This window comes from Hemitrygon akajei, chromosome 1, assembly GCF_048418815.1.
Source record: "Hemitrygon akajei chromosome 1, sHemAka1.3, whole genome shotgun sequence".
Taxonomy (NCBI): Eukaryota; Metazoa; Chordata; class Chondrichthyes; order Myliobatiformes; family Dasyatidae; genus Hemitrygon; species Hemitrygon akajei.
This window is the reverse complement of record NC_133124.1, coordinates 119,368,975-119,386,858: the sequence shown is the minus strand read 5'-3', so window position 1 is coordinate 119,386,858 and position 17,884 is coordinate 119,368,975. Positions and strand designations below refer to the sequence as shown.

General features: G+C 41.5%; 1 protein-coding gene across 1 annotated transcript in view; it reads right to left on the bottom strand.

Moving 5' to 3' along the window:
• Positions 1-17,884, bottom strand: part of ctdp1 (CTD (carboxy-terminal domain, RNA polymerase II, polypeptide A) phosphatase, subunit 1) — a 322,423-nt gene that overhangs the window by 269,184 nt on the left and 35,355 nt on the right. Inside the window, exons 2-5 of the mRNA XM_073050724.1 lie at positions 16,347-16,430; positions 11,071-11,164; positions 8,710-8,838; positions 7,182-7,332 (exon numbers count right to left, since the gene is read on the bottom strand). Of these exons, the coding sequence (XP_072906825.1) occupies positions 7,182-7,332; positions 8,710-8,838; positions 11,071-11,164; positions 16,347-16,430 (458 nt within the window). The remainder of the gene's footprint in view (positions 1-7,181; positions 7,333-8,709; positions 8,839-11,070; positions 11,165-16,346; positions 16,431-17,884) is intronic.

The window sequence follows — 17,884 nt, the reverse complement described above, 5'->3', positions numbered from 1 at the left end:
TTTCACTACTATTAAGGGCCCTACACAGTCCCTCCAGGTGAGGCGACATTTCACCTGTGAGTGTCTTCCAGTTGAAGACTGATGCAAAATACTTATTCAGTTTGTCCATCAGTTCCTCGTCCCTCATTACCACCTCTCCAGCATCATTTTTCAGCAAGCCAATATCCATTCTTACCCTCTTTCACACTTTATGTATCTGAAGATACTTTTGGTATTCTTTAATATTACTGGCCAGCTTACTTTCATATTCCGGTACTACCTACTTAATGACTTTTTTTTTTACAATTGTCATCCATTAGTTAACTTCCTGTTAATTTTTGCCCTATTATATGCCCTCTCTGTCTTGTATGTTGGCTTTGACTTCTCTTGTTGCAATTATGTCATCTTGCCTTTAGAATATTTCTTCCCCTTTGGGATGTATATATCCTTTGCCTTCCTAATTGCTCCCAGAAATTCCAGCCATTGCTACTCTGCCGTCATCCCTGCCAGTGTTCTTTTCCAATCAATTCTGGCCAACTCCTCTCTCATGTCTCTGCACTTCCCTTTACTCCACTGGAATACCAATACACCTGACTTTAGCTTCTTCTCAAATTTCAGGGTGATTGCGATCATACCATGATCATCTGCCCCTGAGGGTGTTTTTTTTTTAAACCTTAAGGTCACTAATCAATTCTGGTTCTTTGCGTAACATCCAATCCAGAATAGCTGATCCCCTAGTGGGCTCCACCACAACCTGCTCTGAAAAGCCATCTCATAGGCACTCCAGAAATTTCCCCTTCTGGAATCCAGTGCCAATCTGATTTTCCCAATCTATATTGAAATCCCCCATGACTACTGTAATATGGCCCTTTTGATATGCCTGCTTTCTCCTGCTGTAATGTGAAGACCACATCCTTACTGCTGCTTGCAGGTCTGTATACATCTCCCTTCGGTGTCTTTTTACCCTCGCAGTTCCTTAACTCTATCAACAAAGATTCAACACCTTCTGACTCCAAGTCACCTCTTTCTAATGACTTGATTTCTACGTTCTAGGGAATAAAGTTGTAAGCTATTCAATCTTTTCTTTTAACTTAGGTCCTCCATTCCTGGCAACATCTTTGTAAATTTTCTTTGTACTCTTTCAAGCTTATTTATTATCTTTCCAAAAAGATAATAAATAAATAGATAAGTAACCAAAAAGATAGGTAACCAAAAACTGCACACAAAATTCCAAATTAGGCCTCACCAACATCTTATACAACTTCAACATGACATTCCATCTCCTATTCTCGATACTTTGATTTATGAAGGCCAAAGTACCTAAAGGTTCCCATACGACCCTATCTACCCATTTCACCACTTCCAATGAATTATGGACCTGTATCCCAAATCCCTTTGTTGTACCATAGTCCTCAGTGACCTACCGTTCACTGTGTACCTACCCTGGTTGATCCTCCCAAAGTACAACACTTCACACTTGTCGGCATTAAATGATGCCATCTTCCATTTAATCGGACAATTTTTCCAGCTGGTCCAGATCTTTCTGCAAGCTCTACTAGTTTTCCCTCACTGTCCATTACACCCCCAATCTTGGTTTGTTAACCACATTATCATCCAGATCATTGATATAGGAGACAAACAAAGAACCCAGTACCAATCCCAGCAGCGCTTTACTAGTCAAAGGTCTCCCGTCAGAGAGGCAAACATCTACAACCACTCTTCGGTTTCTCCCACAAAGCCAATGGCTTACCCAAGTTACTGCCTCACCTTGAACGCCAAGCAACTGAATCTTCCTAACCAAGCTCCCATGAGGGACCTTGGCAAAGGCCTTACTAAATCCACTGCCTTGCCTTCATCAACTTTTCTAGTGACTTTCTCAATAAAACTCCATAAAGGTCATTAGGTCTGCTCTACCACATACAAAACCATGCTGACAATCCCTAATCAGTCCTCATCTATGAAAATACTTATATATCTGGTCCCTTGGAATACCTTCTCATAACTTTTCCACTGCTGATGTTAGGCTCACTGGCCTATAATTTCTTGGTTTATTTTTAAGAGCCTTTCTTAAACAGTGGAAGAACATTAGATATCTTCCATTCAGCTCCCATGTCTATGGTCTTACAAACATTCTAAGAGAAGAAATTTCTTCTCATCTCTCTGCCCTGATTGTAAAAGTCCTATCCAGCAGCTAAATTCCCATGCATTAACAGATCAGATGGGCTCCAGCATACAGATGCAATCACAAGGAAGATGCGCCAGATTCATTACTTTTTTTTTAAATAGAAAGTTAAGGTGATTTGACATGTCACTGAGCACTCAAAAGTTCAAACGTTCAAAGGAAATTATCAAAGTAGGCACACATGTCATTATATACTACCTTGAGATTCGTTTTCTTTCAGACCTTTACAGAACAATAAAATTCAGCAGAACTATGAAAAACTATAAACAACGGAGACTGAAACAACTAAAATGCAAAAACGACAAATCATGCAAATAATAAAGTAAATGCACAATACTGAGAATAAATAACACAAACAAGCAAATACAAATGTACTGTTCAAAGTATCCTGACTGGTTGCATCATTGTTTAATACACAAATGCATAGGAATACAAGAAGCTGCAAGGAGTAGTGGACTCACTCCCTATTATCAGTAAGGCACTAGATTCAAGAACAACTACTTCCTTCAAACATCTGCTTCTCGAACCAACCAGCGCAACTCTGATCACCACCTCAGCATAGCAACATTAGGATCATTTTGCACTACAATAGACTTTGGTTTCTTTTGTTCTAATTCTGTTTTATATTGCATAATTTATATACAGTTTATGTTTTTCTTGTGAATGTTATGTATCTGATGCTATGTGCCCGTGACACTGCTGTAAATTTCACACTGCATCTGTGCATACACGCACTTGTGCAAATGTCAACTGACTCGACTTTGATATGTCAATTCTGGATTTAACTTCCCCAGGTGCTGCCTGACATGCTGAGTTCCTCCTGCTCAAGTGCTCCAATCTAGCTTCCACAGTTCCTCTTCTCTTCAGCTCTGCATTTATCCTGACAAGCCTGTTAAGAATTTTGCATATTTTAGTGAGATCACTTCTCATTCTTCTAAACCCAACCCCATTTTGCATAATCTTGCCTCAGTCAAACTCATCTCAGAAATCATCCTGGTGAACCTTCACTGCCGTCCCTCATTGTAGGGATATCCTTCCCTGAATAGGGAGGCCAGACGGGTTCACAATATTTCAAATGGTGCTCACTAGATTTCAATATCAAATCAGTGAGATGAATTCATTCTTGTGCTCAAATGGTCATAAAATAAATTCCCACATAGAGTCCTCACTGCTTCTGGTATCTGTTAACATTCCCTGATTGCATACAAGGACATCCAGCTATGCAAAGATACAAAATCAAATTCCAAACAGCTTCAAAGATATTAGGCACTTTCCATACATCAAAGATGCAGAGATTTAAAAATGTTAACTATTATTACATAATGCTGAAGATGACTGTCAAATGAGTCCAAATGACAAATTGTTACTTAGCTCATGATAATTTGACAATTGAAAACTTTAAATGTCTTAGAATTAAGAAGCATTGCAACTCATTTCATTTGCTTCTGCATACAGGATGAGGAGAAATTAAATGTATATAGATTTTCCTACAGGTTGAAGTCCAGAGCACTTTCAAGTAAAATAATGAAGGCAAACCTAATGAAGTACAGATGCCAGAAGTGTGTGGCATAAATAGAAAATGTTGGAAATCTTCAGATCACACAGCACCTATTTCAAGACCTTGACCTTGTCAGAACCCTGAGATATTGTGGGCACAATATGTTTTTAAGGAACAAATAATTCAAGGAGGGGAAGAAAGAACAAAAAGGAGAAAAGAGAACAAAAAGAAAGACCTTGTGTAGCGAGGAAATGAAAGAAATTAATGAACAGCAGAATTATTCCTAGCACTTTCAGTAAACATTATCACAAAGACAAAATGTTCACCCAACCATGAAAATGTTTTGACATCTCCCTGTGTAATATCTGTTCCTCAGTGTGGGCTGGGTCACAACTCAGATGTGATTGCTTTCATTTTGGGTGGGAGGGTGAGTTCTTGGATGACAATGCTACACTGAAAGTTACAACAGACTTATACAAAAAAAATTCAGGATGTTTTACATACCCAGCAAAATTTCTGTTGCGATAGTGACTACTCACCCAATTTTCTCAGCAACTCGCATGGTTCTTGCAGAGAACCATCAACCTGCCTTGAGTTGCACAAAAACCATCGTAGTTGTAGAATATACTTCTGGTGCTACATGTCTTCAATGATGAACCCGGGGTCCTAGGGTGTTTTGGGTCTTTAATCATCAGATATCCTCACCTGGGCGACCCAGCCAAAGGTGATCAGCCCCCGACTTGTGTCCAAGTGGCACACTAATCCACGGATCCCCCCTCCAGATCCACAAGGCGGCATTGGCTTGTTCGAGCTGCCACTACGTTTCCTAACACCAACTTGTTTGACCCCTGCTCATTCTTGTAAAACAGCTAAATATGAGAGTACCAGAGTTATCATGTAAATGAAAGTTGTTGTTATTGACACTATCTGCACTAAGCGAGGCTGACAGGCAACAGATGGAGCACAATTGAGTAAACTCAGGTGACAGTGGTACCAATGAGTTCAGATCCACATCAACTGAACAGATTAGTTGTCCATTCTCACTTATTTCGTTATGACACAGGAGAATTGAAATTGAATTGGCTTTATTTCTTACATCCTTCACTTACGTGATGAGTAAAAACCTTTATGTTATGTCTCCATCCAAATGTGCCATGTGCAATCATAGTAATTTAAAATAATAATATTACAGTCAATGTAATGTAGAGTACATTCGAATCAGTGTGAGTTCTATCAGCGAAGACTATTTGGTTCTTCCATTCTATAACATCTGAGTCTTACCATTCTCCTACTTGACTCCTATAACTTATTTTCTCTCACATTGCTCTCAACTGCCCCAAATTCTCTTGCCTCCCCCTTCCTACATTAGATTAAACTTATAGTGGCCAGTTAATCTACCAGGCACGGGAGAAAACTGCTGTACATGGTGAAAGTACATTAACTTACAAGAACATACAAACTCCACACAGCACAGAGGACAGGATCAAACCTGGGTCACTGGAGCTGCGAAGTAGTAGCACAAACAGCAGCGTCATCACAGTATCCATCGATTAACTGTTACCTGCACAAACTTGCTGGGTGTAACTGACAAAAAGGCTTCTCACTTTAAGCCAATGAAAAGACCCAAAGTAGTATCTTGACAATTAAAGAACATTTGGGTAGTGCTTGGTTGTGAAAGAGGCAACAGAAATAGAAGTCTTTTATTGTGGTGTTCAGCTTTGTAAACATGTTCCCATCTCTATGAAGCTTAACACTTTAATTACCATCACTCCTTGGAACTTAATCTCAAAGGTGAATCACTGTCCAAAATAAAACTTCCTTGGAAAAATTGGAAATATACAAATAGAAAAAGGACATGCCCTTCCAAGACAGTTTCAATTTACTTTTAAGTAAAACTACTTTTGTCAAGGGATGAAACGGCACAGTTCCGCACATTCTAGAGGTAATGGGTTAAAATATATGACAGGTTGCCTCTATAACTTCGTGAAGTCAGTTATTATTATAGAGAGGTAGTGTCTTCATTCAAAATAGGATAAGGCTATTCAACACTTGATGTCTCATCTGCCACTGAATTAGATCGTGCTACTATACCTTCGATCAATCCCAATCCCATAATCTTTAATAATTTGATTCTGATGTTTTCAAACCAAGTGGTTTCATTAAAATTTACAAATTTTCTTCAGCTACTTGTTAAGGAATTTGTTCTCCAAAGTGAATCAGTCTTGAAGGGTAGCCTTGACAAAAGCTTGGTGGGCCAATATGTTATCATCTTACTAAAATCTAACAATTCATCACCAGGTAGGAGTCTGTATTCTGAACCAGGAGTCCAAAGTGATGCATGCTTCAGAATGAAAGTCACCCTCCGGGCTCTGCAACTAACACCGATGGCTTAGGGCCAGATGCTGTCTTGTACGGAAGTGAAACAGTACAAATGAGAATTGCCACAGTTCCTGGACATGACTATAGGTCAGTAAATAAAGTGACCACACAAAGATACCCTCCCCAATGTGAGAATTTCCAAACTTATCACTTCATGTAAAGCAACTAAATGAAAATTTACTATTAGGTGCTGCAATTAAGAACAGATAATGAAATGCTTCACAATTCTAAACCAAATTCTAACCTTGCAGACATAAGAGGCTGCAGATGTTGGCATGTGGAGCAACACACGAAAAGCTGGAGGAAATCAGTAGGTCAGGCAGTATATAACAGTCATTTCCCCTCTATCGTTCAGACCAATGAAGGGTCTCAACCAAAAATAAAACATTGATTGCACATTTCTCCCCTTAGATGCTGCATGACCCTTTGAGTTTCTCTAGCTTTTCCGGTTTCCACACTGGTCTCTATATTTAACCAAACTCCTTTGGATGAACTTAAATGTTACAAGTTCATTCCTAAACAAGGGAAACAACTGGAATCTGTGTTACATAACAGGACACTTTGCTGCATTCCATTAGTATCACACACAACAAAATCTTGTGTTTGCACACAAAGATGCCCCAATTCTCAGAGGCAAATGTCAACATATCTACCCCAGCCCACCATCCTCACACTATATTGAACACTAGTTAAAAGCAGCAGTAACAGTATTATCAACTCAAACCCTACTCGAGGTTATAAGGGTCAAGGAGAGAGCATCACTGGGCATTACCACTGGACAGGACCTGAAGAGAGTAGTGGCCAAACTGGGTATGTGACAGGTAGTGACACACAAAAGATTGCAAATGCTGGAATCTCAAGCAACAAAAAGCTACAGGCAGCATCTGAGGAGGAAAATGGACATTAAAGACCCTTCTTCTGGACTGAAAGAGTAGAGGAACTGCCCTTCTAATCTGGTCTGGCCAATGTGACCCTCTACCCTCCTACCCTTGATCGATCTCCAGTATTTAATTCAGGTGGTAACCAGTGGTGGGCAATGTCTCTCCTGCAACATCCTGTTAACAAATCAGTTTTTAAAATATTCCCAAGTTTTGATGCTACTCTTGAGAGGTTAGAAGCTGCTATCTACTTTTTCCTACGTACCTGCAATGGTGTGTGCATACAGTCTGCTCCCGAAGGTGAATACGTGTAGCTCGTAGAGTTTTGCTATTTTTTCTAGAAACTCTTTACAGTGCGGTCTCAGGCGTGTATGCAGCATTGGCTCTCCTCTGCCCAGCTGGAAGTGAAAAATCCCCTGCAAGCGATAACAGAAAACAGCACAATTAAACTCTAAGGGAACGGACGTGTCCACAATCAATTTTTAGATCACATGCACCATAAAACCAACCATCACCCACTAATCAACTCATAAGACTGGGCAAAAGGTGAGTTCTGCATGGGCCACACAGCTTCTAACTGGATATTCATGAAAGGGCTTGCCAAGGGATCTACAGAGCAGACTTAACACTGGGCACAAAACAGCTTTAAGGAGACACTATAATTAACATTCAGTGTTGTAATGTATGAAACACAGTGGTGTATCTGTGCTCAGTAAACTCTCACAGACTGATGGCCAGAGATTGCTCTGTTGGTTGTGGCCAGAACGCACGTGTCTACGCTTTGCCAAAATAGTGCCTTAGGGTCCAAGGTATTTCTCCACAAGAGCAAAAGGGGCTTCAGTTTCACCTATCAGCTATGAGCTGACATTCCCAACAATGCAGCATTCCCTCAGTACCACAACAGCTGTCAGTCTGTGCTGAAACCTCCAACTACTTACCCTGACCAAGAGAACAGAGTGCTAATCACTGGATCACAGCCAACGCCATTGCTGGATCTGGCACTTTTGATCCAGAGGCTCTCCAGAAGTCCAGAACGAGGCATAAAATTGGTGGTTACAGCCATTTTATTAAGTATCAAGAAAAAGTTGTAGTCATCTCATACTCAGACTAGAAATAAACATCCCAGTGAAAGCAACAAACCCATTAAACATCCGGATTCCAGTGATGTAACATCTGCTGCAGAAAAGCTGAGAAGCTTCTGGAAAACTATAAAATCAGCAGTACAATTTCTGGAACGTTTACTGAACAATTACACATAGATAGATAATAAAATCATAAACTAGCATAGGAAAGTTAAACAACAAGAAAATTAACTATTCTACACCCTAATCCAACTTTGCTTTGTTACTAACCCCAAACAAAGGTATTCTTCCAACTTTTCTAATCCAGTGTCTGGTCAGCAGACTTCTCATCATTTCCCTTGGCATGATTTTACAGTGGCCATGACTTCGATCAGCACTCCCCAGCAAGATTTCTGCTTTAAAAATGTGCCCTGCCTGTGAGATCACAACTTCATTATCAATACAAAAAGAGAAGGACTATGCAGATGTTTACAGGTATTTGCAATTACCTGAGAGCATCAGATAGAGTACAAATAGCTAAGACGGAAGTACCTGATGAAGCGTCTTCACCTGAAATGTTGACTATCCATTTCCAGCCTCTCTGTCCAGCACATAATTCTCTAAGACTTCCGCCAGCTCCAGCAGGATCCCATCACATCTTTCCCTCCACTCCCCCTTTATTCATCATTCCTTTATTCTTCCTGGGTTTGTATACACTCAGAAAGAACTCACCTTGTTGGACATTTTCTGGCACAGCTGCTCTGTTGTATGGATTAGGGTCTGATCCAGATCCACCATCAACACTAGCTTTCGGTTCTTATGTAGCCACTGCTGGTCCTCTCGACCCAATTGCTCAGCTTGCTGTGTGGTAGAGGTGATAAGGTGGAGCGGTGGTGGGGGGGGGGGGGGGGTGTAAAGAAAAGAATTTTTAAAAAATCTATACCCATGTTAATGTAGCATGTACAGAGAAACAACTTTGCAGCACAGTAAAATGCCTTTTAATCTCCATATCCATGACTGACTTTGCACTCTGTTTAAGCCTCCTCCAACTCTAACATTGGCATATTTTTCTATTCTTTTCTCCCTCATGTGGCTTTCTGTTAAAAATCCCTGGTAAATGCCTCAACCAAATGACACCCATATTCTCACTATTTTCTGGGCAAAGAACTTCCCTTAGAGCAGGGGTTCCCAACTTGGGGTCCATGCACCCTTGCTTAACAGTATTGGTCCATGACATAAAATAATTGGAGAACCCCTGCTCTACAGTTTTTGACTTAACAGCAATTGTCTTAAATTTACACCCACATGTTTTGGACACCCTATAACTGGACATATTTTCTCTAGTTTGTCCTACTCAATTCATAATGGGCACACCTCTCTCCACATTAGCAGTATCTACAGGAGGTACTGTGTCAAGGTGGTAACAGCTATCAAAGATCCATCCCCACCATCTTCTTGCAGGTACCACTGAATGTTGGACAGAAGCCTGAAGTCCCACACCACCATGTTCAAGAACAGCTACTTCCCTTCAACAATTCAGTTCTTCAACCAACTAGCACAACCCTAATCGCAACACTGTGACCACTTTGATTACTTAGAACTACAATGGATTTTTTTTGCTCTAATTGTGTTCTTGTAAAAATGGTTTAATTTAGTTTAACTTATGTTTTTCTTGGGAATGCTGATTATATGATGCTATGCACCTGTAATGTTGTTGCAAGTAGGTTTTTCATTGCATCTGTGTGTACATGCATTTATGCATATGACAATAAATTCAACTATTAAACTCAACTATTGACTATTCAATCTCTTCATACATTTTACAGGCCGCTTTCAAAGTATTTTCATTTCCTGGGAAATGAAGACATTCAGTGTTCCAAGAGAGTTTGACCATCAGTCTTCTACGTCAACTTTTTCCCACTCTTTGAATTATAAAAGAAAAGGGCACAGTGCAGGATGAGGCCATTCGACACACTAATCTGAGACAGATCCGTATTTCCTCCTTCGAGCAGGAGCGTAGCATTGTGTAATCCATAAGCACGCCAGTGATTGCCGAGCACTTGAGAATGTCAGAAGAACCAGTAATGTGCAGCACAACTATCCTGTCCAAATTTCACTGTTAAGTGAACTCCCTTCACCATATATATCAGTGGTACATTGTGAAGAAGTAGGCAGATCACTGCGACAATGGAATGGCTTAAAACCGATCAACTCTGAACGAACAGGAATATATTTCATGGCTGGTATGAAATATGGAAGAACTTAAGGGCAAAATAAGGCAAGTGCTGTTGGAAAAAGAATCAGGATAGGTTATTCAATGTTTTGAATCTGTCCTACAGTTTAATCTTTTATCTTGAGATCAATTGATATCCACAGCTATGCAAGTCTAACGGTTTCAAAATTCCTATTAACTGGTTGTCTTCTACTCTCACCTATGGGGGAATCAAAGCGCTTTCTGATTCACTAAACGGCGCAACTTTCATTTTAAGGCGCCGAGTTCTTACTCTGTATATCACACTACTGTGACACAATCAATAGGAACACAACCTTTGTTTTGCAGCCTATCTTCATAACATAACCCGTTAAGAACCAGGCATCATTTCCAGCAAATCTGTCTGTGGAATGATGCAAAAGAGAAAGGAGCAAAAATGAAAACACTGCCAGAAACTCTGCAGCAGTGAATACAAAAATTTAGCATGACTTTCAAAAGGATTGAAGGAAAAACAGCAAGGAATAAATTATGCTGGGAACCATGTAGGTAAGATTTTTTTTATTTGCAAATTGCTTGGATAAATAAACATGCCAATTACTGCAATCTCAAACGTCAACTGGAACAGACAGCCTCAATGCTATGCAATTACCAAGCGACAGCACCACCTACTGATCAGGTCAGGTACTCATGACAGTGCCACCTACTGGACTAGGGAACAGAAACAAGAAATTCATCGAAAGGAGATTAATTTGAAGACTGTTCTAAAAAGACACCAGCAAGAGCGTGGGCAGTAGGAGATAAACTAAAACGAGAGATCAGGAAAGAAAGGCAAAACGGTGATATACAACAGAAGCACTGGACTTTAATTCCACTGGACTCACCTCAGAGCTCACCATCAATTCTGGAACACTGTGAACCATGGAAACTGTTGCTGTGGCTACTGGTGTTGTTTGCTTCCCATTTTTCTTCTGTAATCTGAAGACAAGAATAAAATGAAGGACGAATTGCCATCCAAGCAGAATTGGGTCAGAGGTGAAATCTTTTGTCTGCCACAATATTCTCAAACCCCCTTAACAATGCTTCCTGGGCAATGGTTCCACTAATGAATTCAGTAACCACCTTATTGGATACATCCAGTCAGAAAGAGGAAAGTGGCATTAAAGCAGACATTATTGCCAACTTAAAATGGTGTATCTGCTCCAAAGCTTCCCCTCCTATCTTACTTCATCTTACTGCATCATAAACTCTTACTTTCCCTCCCTCTTCATGTGCTTTTACTGCTTCAGTTAAGTGCATCTCCATTATTTCCTTACACATTCCTGATAACCAGTTCCACATTCTAGTCATGCTTTGGGTAAAGCAATTTCTTCCAAATGCTTCACTAGTGAGTACAATTAATGTGCACAATTCTGGCCACCTCATTGTACCAGCAAAAGACAGTAGTCTAAGAGAGGTCTATTAGGTTAACTCCTCAGAGATAAGCAAGTGAAGTTAGGTCTACAGTACGTTTTTTGAAGTTTAGAAGATTGAAGGGCGATCTTATTGAAATAATACAAAGATCCTAAAGGGGCCATGACAGTAGATGTTCAGATATTTCCACTAGTGGGAGAATCTCAAGATTGGGAGATGAGGAGCAAAAATAGTAGTTGTATAGAAACATGCACAATGTGCTGGAGGAGCTCATCAGGTCAGGCAGCATCTATGGATGAGAATAAACAGATGATGTTTCGGGCTGAGACCCTTCATCAAGACTGGAAAGGGAGAGGGAGGAGTCAGAATAAGGTGACAGAGGGGACAAAGTAGTATGAGGTTGCAGGTGATAGGTGGAACCAGTAGAGGAGGAGGGGGTGAAGTGAAGAGCTGGGAAGTTGATTGGTGAAGAGATAAAGGGCTGGAGAAGGAGGAATGTAATAGCAGAGGACAGAACACCATAGAAGAAAGGGAAGGAGAAGCACAAGAGAGAGGGGAAGGGCAGGTAAGAAGTTGTGACAGGGAAACAAGAAAAGGGAATGGTGAAGGGGGAGGGGGGCAAGAAGCTCAAGGAATCAATGTTCATGCCATCAGGTTAGAGGCTACCCAGAAGGAATAGAAGGTGTAGCTCCTCCAACCGGAGTGTGGCTTCATTGCAGCAGTAGAGGAGACCATGGACTGGCATATCAAAATGGGAAAGGGAAGTGGAATTAAAATTGGTGGCCACCAGGAAATCACGCTTTTTGTGGGGGGGCAGAGTGAAGGTGCTCGATGAAGCGGTCTCCTGATCTACGTCGGGTCTCACTGATATACAGGAGGCCACACCATGAGCACTGGATACAATAGATGATCCCAACAGACTCACGGTGAAGTGTCGCCTCACCTGGAAGGACTGTTAGGGGCCCTGAATGGTACTGAGGGAGATGATGTAGGGACAGGTGTAGCACTTACAATGATAAGTACTAGGAGGAAGATCAGTGGGGAAGAGACGAGTTGACAAAGGAGTTGCGTAGGGAGCCATCCCAACTTGGCAGTGGGATCCTGTTGGAGATGGCGGAAGTTAGGATAATTATGTGTTAGATGCGGAGGCTTGTTGGGTGGTAGGTGAGGAAAGAGGAACCTTACCCCTGGTGTGGCAGGAGGAGGATGGGGTGAGGGCACAGATGAGTGTGAAATGGAAGAGATGCAGGTGAAGGCATTGCTGATGGTGAGGAAGAGAAGCCCCATTCCTTGAAGGTGGAGGACATCTCAGTTGCTCTGGAATGAAAAGTCTCATTCTGAGAACAGATGCGGCAGAGACAGAGGAACTGAGAAAAGGGAATGGCATTTTTGCAAGTGACACGGTGGAACAGGTATAGTCAAGATGGCTGAGAGAGTCAGTGGGTTTATAAGAGATATCAGGAGATAAACCATCTCCAGAGATGGAGACAGAAATCAAGAAAGGAGCGAGTGGTGTCAAAAATGGACCAAGTAAATTTGAGAGCAGGGTGGAAGTTGGAGGCAAAGTTGATAAAATTGACAAGCTCAGCACTGGTGCAGGAAGCAGCACCAATGTAGTCATCAATGTAGCATACGAGTTGGGGAGCAATGTCAGTGTAGGTTTGGAACATAGACTGTTCCGTGTAATCAATAAAAAGGTAGGCATAGCTGGGGCCCACACAAGTGCCCGTGGCTACACCCTGGGTTTGAAGGAAGTGGGAGGAGCCAAAGGAGAAAATATGGAGGGTGAGGACCTGTTCCAATAGATGGAGAGTGATGGTGGAGGGAAACTGGTTGGGTCTGCTGTCCAGGAAGAAGCAGAGAGTTTTAAGGCCTTCCTGACAGGGGATAGCAGTGCATAGAGACTGCACATCCATAGTAAAAACAATCCAGTCAGGGCCAGGGAACTTAAAGTCATTGAAGAGATCAAGAGTGTGTGAAGTGTCATAGATGTAGGCAGGATGGGACTGAACCAAAGGGGATAAAATAGAGTCAAGGTGTATAAGAATTTCTTCTTATAGAGCATGGTTAATCTTTGAAATTTTCTACTCCAGTATGGTTGTGGAGGCTAAATCATTGGGTGTATTTAATAGAGTAAATATATACATTTTTGAAATATTGAGGAATTGGCAAAGGAAAGATGATGTCGAGAGGGTATCAGCCGTGATAATACTAATGGTAGGCCAGGTTTAGGGAGCCATTTGGCCTACTCCTGCTTTTATTTTCTTGTGTTCTTAACCTCATACACAGGTGATCTCCAATTCTGGCCTCTGAACAGAAATGTCATATCCACACCCTTGTTAACAACCCCTTTCACTATCAGAAATGCCTCTCAGCTTCCCTCTTTCTAGAGAATATAGCTCCATCCTTTGTTTCTCCTGAAAGTGAGAACCTCCTTTAAAGTCATTGCTGCACTCCCTGCTGTTCCAATGTCCTTTCTATAAATGGGTGACAAGTTCAGCACAACTGAAACTACAGTAAAAGCTCAATGATCCGGACCAAAAGCTATAGGAACTCAGCATCTACTGTGAGAAACAGACAGTCAACATTGTACTGTGCATTCAGCTTGTACCATTCATTTCAAGCCAAGGGACATCATAAGGACAATGAGACAGGCTAAAACAAAGAGGGAATGGATTAGGATTTAGGACTGTTGACCTCTTTGGGTGGGGGTGAGAGGGAGTGAAGGACAAGAAAGCAAAGTGAAGAACCATGGAACAATTGTTTACCCAATTTACCCAAGAAAACGCTGGACGAACTGAATAAATATTTTGGACCAGTTGTCACTGTGGAAGACAACAGCAGTATGCCGGAAGTTCAAGTGTCAGGGGGCAAAAGTAAGTGAAGCTGCCATTACTACAGAGAAGGTGCTTGGGAAACTGAAGGGTCTGAAAGTAGATATGTCACCTGGAGCTGAAGGTGTACAGCCCAGGGTTCTGAAAGAGAAGGCTGAAGAATTTGTGGAGGCATTAGTAATAATCGTTCAAGAATCAATAAATTCTGGCATGGTTTTGGAGGTCTAGAAAATTGCAAATGTCACTCCGCTCTTCAAGGAGGAAGACAGACAGGGAAAAAAAATTATAGGCCAGTTATTCTGACCTCAGCGGTTGGGAGGAAGTTGGAGACAATTGTTAAGAGTATGGTTTTGAGGCATTTGGAGGCACATGATAAAATAGGCCACAGTCAGTATGGTTTCCTTAATGGAAAAATTTGCCTTACAAATATCTTGGAATTCTTTGAACAAGCAGGATAAACAAAGGAGAATCAGTGGATGTTGTGTACTTTGATTTTCAGAAAGCCTTTGACAAGGTGCCATACATGAGGCTGCTTAAGTTAAGAACCCATAGCTCCTAACTTGACAAGAAAGATACTAGCATGGATAGAGCACTGACCTATTGGCAGGAGGCAAAAAGCGGGAATAAAGAAAGCCTTCTGGTTGGCTGCTGGTGACAAGAGGTGTTCCGCAGAGTTCAGTGTTGGAACCGCTTCTACTTAAATCATAAGCCAATGATTTGGATGACGGAATTGATGGCTTTGTAGCAAAGTTTTCAGATGATACGAAAATAAGTAGAAGAGCATGTATTTTTGAGTAAGCAGAAGGGCTACAGAAGGACCTAAAGACAGATTAGGTGAATGGGCAAAGGAGAAAGGTCAAGAAACGGCAGATGGAATGCAGTGTCGAGAAGTGTATTGTCATGCATTTTGGTAGAAGAAATGAAAGTGTACACTATTTTCTAAATGGAGAGAAAATTCAAAAATCAGAGGTGCAAAAGGACTTGGGGGTCCTCGTGCAGGATTCCCTAAAGGTTAATTTACAGATTGAGTCGATGGTGAGGAAGGCAAATGGAATGTTCACATTCATTTCAACTGGACTAAAATATAAAAGCAAGGATGTAATGTTGAGGCTTTACAAGACACAGGTGAGGCCTTACTTGGAGTACTGTGAGCAGTTTTGGGCCCCTCATCTAAGAAAGGATATGCTGACACTGGAGGGGGTTCAAAGGAGGTTCAGGAAAATGATTGAAAGACTTATTATACGAAGAGCGTTTGTTGGCTCTGGGCCTGTACTCACTGGAATTCAGAAGAATGAGGGGGGATCTCACTGAAACCTACTGAATGTTGAAAGGCCTCAATAGAGTGGATGGTAGGGAAGTCTAAGACCAGAGGACACAGCCTCAGAAAAGAGGGATGTCCATTTAGAATGGAGATTCTAAAACGGAGGAGGAATTTCTTCAGCCAGAGTGGTTAATCTGTGGAACTCATTACCACAGGCTACTGTGGAGGCCAAGTTATTTGGTACACCCAAGGCAGAGATTGATAGACTCTTGATTAGTCAGGACACAAAGCGATACGGGGATTGGGGTCAAGAGTGAAATGCTTCAGCCAATATGAAATGGCGGAGCAGACTCAATGGGCTAGATGGCCTAATTCTGCTCCTATATCATATGGTCTTATGTTCAACCTCTTCAATCATGGACATGTGGCTCTCCTTACCTATGCTGCAGGTTCCTTATCTGCCAAGAAATTCACTACTCAAGAGCAAGTGAAGCCTCCAACTGAGGAGAAACAATTACACTTTGGTGAAGCATTCATTAGGTTGAGGCAATTCTACACCACCAGCGTATTCTACAAACACTCTGCTTCAATTCTCACTGCAGGATGCATTTTATAACAAAGATTAGTGGAGGCAAGGATGGAAAGAACTTACTGTGTCAAGTCTTGACCACACGCTGCACAGAGACCTTTCATGATGACTGGATGATTGCATCCTTCTAGTCGCAGTAGTACAGCTCTGCAAAGGTCAAGCGAGAGAAGTCATTAGCAAGGCTGCAAGAGAATATTTCTTTTAACAAAAGGTACCACTACAGACCAAGGGCCTATAAAAATAACAACAACACTGCAAATACTGGAGACTTGGACCTGCTCCACATGGAAGAGTTGGGGCCGAAGGGCCTGTTTCTACACCTTATAACTCTGACTCCAAACAAAAAAGACACTTAGTGCTAAGCACATGATGTACAGCAAGTCAGGAGGCATCAGTGGAAAGAGAAAAAGAGTTAATGTTCCAGTTCAGAGACTCGTTGTCTGAAGTGGAGAAGAGAAATGGCATGAAGGATTATGGGAGGAAGGCAGGAGATTGGGGCTGAGGGGAAAACTGGATCAGCAATGTTGAAATGCAGAGCAGACTTCATGTGCCAAATAGCCTAATTCTGCTCCTATATCTTATGTTGTGAAAATAAAGAGGTAAATAAAGAAAGATCATTTTAAACTGCAGAGAAGGTGATGTGAAGGACAGAGAGGACAAAGAAAATATCTGTGATGAAGCAAGACTAGGCAAATGTTTAATGGTGCAGTTAGAGGGTGATTGTTACTTTGTCCATGTTAAGTGTTGCTAAGATCAGGGCAACATGAAATACTGAGTGTATCAGAAACTGAGCCATTATCACAGATGAATGATTTACAGAAGTGTTTTTTTCTGATATGTGATTGCTTTTTACTTAATGCTTTCCAAAGGATAAAGAACCAAAGCAGGTAGGTGGAGTTAAGATGATCACCTGCTCCAGTACCTCAGTTTACTACTAATCAGTAAACCATGAGGCAATAGAACAAGAAGCAATATTTGGCCACTTACACCTACTTGGCCTTTCAATAAGATCATGACACCAAGCTCAATCTGCCAAATTCCACTATTGCTGGAGTTCAAAGGTTAATCGATCCCTGTCCTGGTTATGCTCAATATCAGAGAATTTCCAGTTGCCCCTGGTAGAAATTCTCATCTATTCCTCCCATACTACCATCCCCAATGTTGTTTTAAATGTTTGACTACTTCAGCCAAAGGCCTCTCCTTTTGCCCCAGATTGGCCAGCCTTTCAGTGGCCACTTTCAGCAATCCTCTTTTGGCCAGTAAAGCCAACTATTCATTTCCTTCCACAGAGACTGCCTGAAATGCTGAGTTCCACCAATTGCTCAATTCCAGCTTCTGCACTGTCATGTTGTCCTTCTCAGAGGCCAGTATCTTGCAGTGGGACTGCATTCTTCACAATTCCAATAGGTTCAGCCCAAAGTCAATCACTCTCTCCTCACAGCACACCAGAACTGATTCTGTGAACCGGTCACTCCCTTCCACAGAAATCCGAACTTCAGTGTGGTTCCACCAAGCAGAAAGCACCCAGGTGTCTTTATAAACAGAACACATTACACCTCAACAGGACTGGGACCAATATCCTCACAAGATATTTTGTTGAG